Below are 8,180 nucleotides of genomic sequence, written 5' to 3'. Positions count from 1 at the left end.
CAATCCTCCAACACGGGCTTTGCTTTTATATCCTGATTATTATTATTATTTATATTATTATTATATTATTATTATTGCCTTTAACTTCCATGCATGGGATTATATAATTTATTTATAGTATCATATAATAGCCTGCAACCCTTAATTTCCTAGACGCATTTACATTACTTTTCACCTGTAATTTAACTTAATTACATGTTGTCTCAATCATTGGGCATTTCTTCTGTTTTTGCTAGATGTTTAGTCAGTGAGATTATATCAAGGATTGTAATTTTTCCTAACAAAAAAAGTATGAAAAATTGTAATTTTTGTCATGGTCTGGAATAATCCAAGATAATAGTAAGTGGGGGAGGATATATAAACCAAAATTTATCCAAGTAAATGAGAGGATATATGACATAGGTGATACTGCGTGGGTGCGCTAACTTAAAATATAGTTTCATAATTATTTTTAATTTTTTTATTTAGTAAATTATTTAAAATTTAATTAAAAAAGAGAAGTTTAAAAATAAATTATAAAAACCTTTTATGCTTAATTTAAAATACGTGTCAAAATAATTATTACCAATTTATAAGAAAACAAAATGAAAAACATTCTTGAGGGCGAGAGTAAGTGAGTAATGTTGAAAGAGTAACGTAATGGGCAGCGTGCTAGTGAAATGCAGAAACGGAGTTGGAAAAAGCAGACAGAACAGAAGACAAGTATCTGTAGTTGCACGGATTCTATCACTGCACGTTTGTCCTCCCTCCCTCCTCCGTCACGGTCAACTTCTACTTTTTGCTCAGTCCCCCTCCATTTCCATTTCATTGACCCTGTTTTTCATTTTTAGTTTAACCTCAGGGTAAGCTCTAATTTTGATCGCAAACCAACATTAACCATTGCCCGAACCAGAATATATTTGAGTTCCAAAAATACCTAAATATCCAAGATCCAAAAATGTTCGATATAACTCAAATTACTCAATAAAGTCACTTTGTCTATTGCGGTGAATTGAACTGTGCGCGGTTTATCGGGTATGAGTTGTGTATAAAGTACAACATTGTCATATAAAAAAACACGAGCAACATTTCTAAATACAAAGAGACAAACACGTTGTGATTTGTTGCTGCCAAGAAGCCCAACTAATCCAGTACATGTATAAAATAAGGCACTGCGAAAATAAAGAAAGCATAGTAAGTAGGATTATTTCTTGAGATTGGTAAAATATTCGTAGCAGCAATCCAAAATTCAGAAGACTGACCACAGTACTACCGAATAGTGTATTAGTCCATTCTTCTTCTTTCAAGAATCTCTCTTTTAACACCACTGACCACCCCTTCTCGCTAATTACTCAAATAATAATACTACTCAACCATCCCAAAGCACCCTCACCCTCACCCCCTCTCTTCTTGTCTGTGACCATCTCTCTCTCTCTCTCTCTCTCTCTCTCCATGCCCCATATATATTTCATTAACATATAAACAGTAGTAGTATATTACAGAGTTATAAAAATTAGTAGCAGTCCACTTCCAAGTTCCACTAGCTAGTTTTGATAATACTAGAGTTTTCTCTCTTTCCATATTTTGAAAGATCCCCCCGTCTTGAATCCATCGTCTGTCCCCTCTTGTCCTTTTCTCTCCCACATAATTATCTCTCTGCAATCTTGGCATGCCCATGACTTGCATGAAATAATTAATGGCCCTTTCTCACCTCATCACTCTGTTAGCTTCTTCTCTTTATCCACTAATTGCTGCTGATGCACAGACACTATAAACACCTCAAATTATAAAATCTGCATTGGGAGGTGAATGGGAGGAGACAGAAATATTGTAGTAGCGCCAAGTGTAGCTCCATTGAGCTCAGTTACAGTTGTGGAAAGACAAGAACATTTAAGCAACTTTGATAGCACTGTTAATGCGCTCTCCTTTGGCTTTGTTGCTACTGCTGTTCTCGTCTTAATGTTTCTTGTTATGGCCATTTTTGAGAGGTTTCTACGTCCCAGATCATCTGCATCATCATCCAGTCGCAACCCTGGTGATCTTGAGGCTCAAATCATCAAACTAGATTACCCTTCTCCTAAAGTATGTTCTTTTCTTCTTCATACACACACACACAACACTAGTTAAAAAGCCTGTTGTACAATATTATGTGTTAATTAAGTACTAATTTACTTGCATATGCTTTGTGCTCTACTTTGTTCATTTTAGTTTTAGTGTTTTTATGTCATGCTCTGCAATATGCATAGATTGATTCTAGAGTGCCTAAAAGCCAGTTGTGTCAATTTGAGGTTTCATATATTCGTGAATGCGTCAAATTCGTATTATTTTAAAATTTGAAGTCATATTTGAGTTGATCGGCTTGTGTATTCGAAATATATAGAGATTGTTTTAAGTAATATCACACATTGTCACCCCTATATGAAGGATTGATTTCTTGTATTTAATACACTTGCACTCTTTTCATGTCTTTCACTCTTTTAAATCAATCCATGTATTATTATTGATCACAGTTTCTGGTTTTGCAAAGAAATGAAATGAGTAAAGCAACAAACTTTACCGTGGTCCGTGGCCTGCCTTTTCTTGTCTAATTATTATAACTAACCTATGCAACTTTAGTGCTAAGTTTCTTGTTTGTGGAGGGGTCCTCAAAATCAAGTCTTGAAGAAGAATGTCTTTTCTTGTTTATTTGGGACTCTACTAAATAAATTTTTATTGTCCTAATGAAATGAATTCATCAATACCTATCTGTGTGCTTGTTTTTGTTCTTCAAGTTTATGGTGGTGATCACCTGAAAATATGTGGAAGTTTGTCTCTGTCCCTCCCAAAGCCAAAGCCAAGAAACATTTCCCTCTTTATATCTTGTTAATTCATGTGATCCTGTCTAAAGTATAAAGACTACAACTAGACAATGTAGTTGCTATCAAGGACCCATAATTATTCTATTTTATTAAAACCACCCATTTAAATAGGTCCTCTATTGGATTGTCATGTTGGCATGTCCCTAATTTCTTGCTAATTTTGTTAGTGTCAACTACCAAAATCAGCTTATTATGTGGGGAATCATCTTCTTTTTTAGAAAATTGGATTCTATGTTGTTGATCTTTGAGCAATTGTTCGAAGTCATTGTCATAGATGTGATGAAATTAGCTGGCTTCCTGGTTACTCAAAGTTGTTTAATTTGTTTGAGTTATATATGACTGCATGGAGGAGGAGGAGTAAAAGGGATTCAAAGTTTGTGTAGTGGTTGGATTACGTTAATAAATATTAACTTACTTTTCAGTATGTTCCAATCCATTATTAGGCTTAACACAATTACTAACTTGTAATCTTTTCAAACCAGAGGGTATGTACATGCAACATCCTCATGGGTTCTGGTCAATCACCAAATCTTACTAACTGAAGTAGAGTACCGAGTTGGTTTGGCCATGATCTGCATTCGCCTCACGGCTTCAACCCCTGAAAATGCATGTCTTCTCATATCTAACTTTCTTTAGTTTTTGTTTTCCCAAATGACTTGATCCATCCTCCTTATACTCCGGCTCTGCCAGTACTTTAAAATCATGTTTTTGATATAATTTATAACGTGTGGTCTCACATTATAATCCAACCATGTATGTTGCCTAAAGGTTGTCCAACATTATTATGTTAAAAAGGAGCATCTCCATTTAGATTTATCAAGTATACTTGCAAAGTTAGTGATTTTTAAGTGCTTTCATTATCTCTTACATTTGATTTTCGGCTGACTTGACTTAAAGATGTACATAAAGCATTTTCCACTAGTTGACATGATATTTGTTTTTTGTATACCTTACCACAGGGTAAGTATGATGTTGGGTCCAAATTATCGTAGTTTCTTCAGGGTAACAAGAACCCTTCCCCCGGTTCCCATGGTGTCTAATAAGTGACATGCTAGGAAAATTCTGCATGGTCAAATATATTAAAAGCTAAAAAGAATTTGGATGTTGTGAACTGACCCAGTACGAATGCACAGCTTCATCCGTGTCGTGGTTATGCTGGGAAGCTTATTCGTTCCTAACTATCCTAGATCATATTATGACTCTTTGCACAAAAAATAACATAAACAACTAATGGGGTAGCTAGTACTAAAATGTAAGAATCTGGTGCAAACAACTGTGAAGTCACAAAATACCAATATACCGTGACTATAGTACAATCAACTGCCAAATTTCATATCAACTAAGTTTTAACAGTGGGATGCGCCACAATATTATTAACTATCATAATATATTAAGAAATGACGTTCAGCTCCATTCAACTCTCCAGTCCCCCTTTTCTTAATTTTCGACTCCAAAGAATATAATCCGTGGTTTTGTCATTCTGTGCATACTAATTATATCTTACATGAACAGTTGACAGTATGAAGTAGAAACTTCGGTCACTGTAAAATATAATGCTAGACAAGATGGACCTTATATGTATGTTTTGGCTCTGCAGTAGAATAATATATTGTTCACAATAGATATCGGTTCTTCCACAGTTCGGCTTTCTCATATTGACATGTCATGGTGGCAAGTACCCTCTCCGTATGTAGTCTGTGATGGTTTCCTCCTACCTGTATAAATTTGTGATATATTCAATAAAGTTACAACACAATGTTATTTTCTCTATTACCTGCATGCTCCTCTCCATAATTCAGACTACTTACGGTTCTGGGTGAACTAAACTATTGTCTCAGACTACTACGGTCCTTGGTGAACATAACTATTGTATCATGTAGGCAACCTTTTGATGTGAAAAAATGGAATCGAAGTGTTTGACCGATTCTTGTCTCTTTAGGAGTCCTTGTGTAGCCACTTGCTTGTTTTACTTGTAGGTGTATAAGTATATTTTTAATTTTGTTCCCTTGGCATGAGCAGCAAAATTTGCTTTCGCATTGTTGCTATGTGCTAACTCAAATTAACACTTATGATCTATTGATCTAGTGTCTCCACAAGTAGACGTGTGGCACTTGATTTGTATTTATCTTGTTTAAGAAGGGTCTGTACGACACCTTCATTAGCTAATTATACTGGTTCCTTTGCACTGCAATATGCGGTGTAGGTTTGTTACTACATACACTAATCTAATACTTCTTTGGCTGCATTTGCAGATGAGTATCTACGCAAAAGGTGTGTCTGTGTTGATGCCGGGAGAAGAAATCCCAACTTTCATTGCACATCCTGCCCCTGCACCGCGTCATCATCCTCCTGAGCTCATCTCCCGGCCTCTTCATGAATCTAGCATAGTTTCTGTTCAGTCTGCAAGTTTAGTTACTAGCTAGGAGCTTTAGGTCAGCAGAGCGATACAAGAAAATGAGATCACAAAGCTTGATGCCATATGTATGCACTTGCCTCCATGTCAATAGATAGCAAGAACACACTGATTAAAGTTGATATGCATTAGTTTGGTAATAATTGTGGCATAAGGTATCTTAGTTGTCGAAAATTGTCCCACAATTTAGGCAAAGCCCGCAACGAAAAACGCAAGCTTGTACATCCATGAAAAAGAAATGCTCAACTTCACCTCCTAATCCTACTGACACTTATAAGCATACTCTTTTACTGAAGCCATTTTAGTGTTAAAAAGATGACAAGAATCTGTAGTAAAATTAGCAAGAACATTAGCCTGGGTTGACAAGAATGACTCGAGAGTTTTGTGTATTGCTTTGTTAGTACTTTGTTCCCCTTGAGCGAGAAAAATAAGCCGACTAAAGTCTAAAGACATATACCAAAAACAACGGCCATCTAATAGTTTACCCCATGTCTGTTCCAGAATGCACACGGCCGCCCAATGTGTTTGAATTACATTGACGCATTTAATTAAACAATTTAGATTATCAAATATCTAAATTTGAACTCCAAGAAAGTCCTGGGGTGTATTCAATATATATTTTATAAGATTTTAAAGAATTTTTAAAATTTATGCTATTTAATTTAGATTTTGAAAAATCATTCAAAATCTGGAGATATTCACTGTGGATTGTAAAATGTTCATTAAATCTGAGTGTAATTTTAAAAAAAAACTTCAACATCTTGGGGTAATTTAGTGAAATATGAGAGTATTCAAAATTTCATGAATTTTGTTTTATTTGAAAATTATGTAATTTTTGATAGATTTGTTAGTATATTTTAAAGTTTTTAAAATTTCACCAAATTATATGAGATTTTGATTTTTTTTTAAAAAAGATCACAAAATTATCAAGACTCTACAATTTTTTTTTAATCTATTATGTCAAAATCAAATAATTAAAATGAACAAAAATCTGGTAAAATTCATTAATTATGACCAACAGTTAGTAATCTCAATTAAATATACCTCTTCAATTTCTTATAGGGATTCCTCGTCTGCTTAAATTTCGATTTGACATTGTTACTTCAAAGAAATAATAGTTCCAACAATTTGCTCTGCTGTAATTAAAGAGGCTGCGACTTTCTCTCCTATAGTTGTACCCTATTTTTGTAATCAAGAGAATTTCAAAAGATTGTACTAGTACTAATTTTTGTTGTAATCAATAGAATTTCAAAAGATTGTAGCACCCGATGAAATTGCTAGAAAGAACATGTCATTTTAGAAATGTGACCAACTTTTTAATGCTATATTTGTCCATCGCCCCCCATACCCGGGGTCTATTTTGCACACAATGCATGAGCGATATAGAGCACTGTATCCGTATGTAGAGTGTAGTAAACCGGAAACCAAATCTGTGACTTTACCAACCGCTGCACACAGAGAGCAAAGTTTAATTTTACGAGGCTCGTATCCCTATAAAAGTTTTCGCAATCTCAAACCAAAGCTTCCTTCCTAACCCCAACACCAATTATATCACTTTCTCAAATCTTTTTGCTTCAAAAAGGAGCAACATCCGATTCATACTCCTAACAACTCCAACTTCTTCAAATTAAACTTACGCTGGCACTTTTCTTCTACTACTAACATTTTATTTTGGGTTGTAGGAACCAGTCAAGCAGTGCACCGCTGCACCTGATGTGATGAGATCAAACGTACGGCGTTACTATTAGCATTTGGAGGATACATAAGATTAAGAAAAACAATAATTTAAAAATGGAAGTCATTGAGACCTACTATTATTTTGGTTAAAGTGAAACTTAGATTATGCATAATTAGATCAATTTTCTAACTACGTGAAAATTTCTCAATTCTTTTTCTACAAACAAGCATTTTGTTGTTATTTGAAAAATGTTAATGGATTTGAAATTAAGTATTCAGAATACTGTTATTTAGCAAAAAAAAGTATGTAGAATAATGTCAGGTTTGTCTCGACCTAATTTTTAAATTTTGTTACAAAATTTTATTTTATTTTAATTAAAATTTTTACACTTTTTTATATATTATATTCATACAGGATATTTCAGGAAACAACTGCGTACATGTTATCCTTCACAGATTCTGCGAAAAAGGATATCCAGCATATGTTTGTTTTGGTTTTAACAATTTTGGTGTCATTCAGTCTCTACTTTTGCTGTTGGACCGGAAATCAAACTAAAAATGTCCTATGTTTCCCTGGTTATGGAAATTGGCTCAATTTTTAAAAATCGTCATAATTTGTTCAAAAATATTTATTCAATTTAATCAATATTTAATAAATTATTAAATTGATTAAATATAGTCTAATAAATTATAAATTAATAACTCAATCGAGTAATTATGATTTCTGAAATTTGTAATAATATATATATATATAATAGAAATCCTAGATTTTCAAAATTTCTTAAATATAGACCCCTTATTTATAAATATGTGATCATAAATTAAAATATGACAAACAGTAGAGAGATTATTCAGCAAAAGAACGGCCATCAAGTGTTGCAAACGAGAAAAACATAAAAATATTTGGCAAAAGCATAAACGAATGATTCAGTGTTTAATTTTGATCCATGAAAGTTAATGACAAACTCAAATACTTACAAAATGCTTCTTGACATCACCTCGTGTATAAAATTTGCTAGTTGTAGATAAGTTAGTTAATAGGCATTACAAATGACAACATCTAACAGAAAATTGGAAGTTTGGAATATCTTTTTAGTTTCCCCTACAAGAAAATAAAACACTCCAGTGAAACAAGAGGATTCTCGAGTGACTCACTCCCATTCTCCCCCGAAACGACGTCGTCTTGTTTCTCCACCTTCCTTTGACTCTCGTCAACTTTCCTCACTGGTGACTTGCTACCGGCTTGACCGGTC

At 33.9% G+C, this 8,180-nt stretch overlaps 1 protein-coding gene across 1 annotated transcript; it reads left to right on the top strand.

Moving 5' to 3' along the window:
• Positions 1 to 1,223: 1,223 nt before the first annotated feature.
• LOC141721031 (uncharacterized) lies at positions 1,224 to 5,521 on the top strand. The gene is made up of 2 exons (XM_074523764.1): positions 1,224 to 2,061; positions 5,090 to 5,521. The coding sequence occupies exons 1-2, from the start codon at positions 1,789 to 1,791 to the stop codon at positions 5,258 to 5,260; spliced, it is 444 nt and encodes a 147-aa protein (XP_074379865.1). The 5' UTR covers positions 1,224 to 1,788; the 3' UTR covers positions 5,261 to 5,521.
• Positions 5,522 to 8,180: the final 2,659 nt, after the last annotated feature.

This window comes from Apium graveolens, chromosome 4 (genome assembly GCF_009905375.1).
Source record: "Apium graveolens cultivar Ventura chromosome 4, ASM990537v1, whole genome shotgun sequence".
Taxonomy (NCBI): Eukaryota; Viridiplantae; Streptophyta; class Magnoliopsida; order Apiales; family Apiaceae; genus Apium; species Apium graveolens.
The sequence above is the reverse complement of the archived record's forward strand: the minus strand, read 5'-3'. Positions and strand labels throughout refer to the sequence as shown.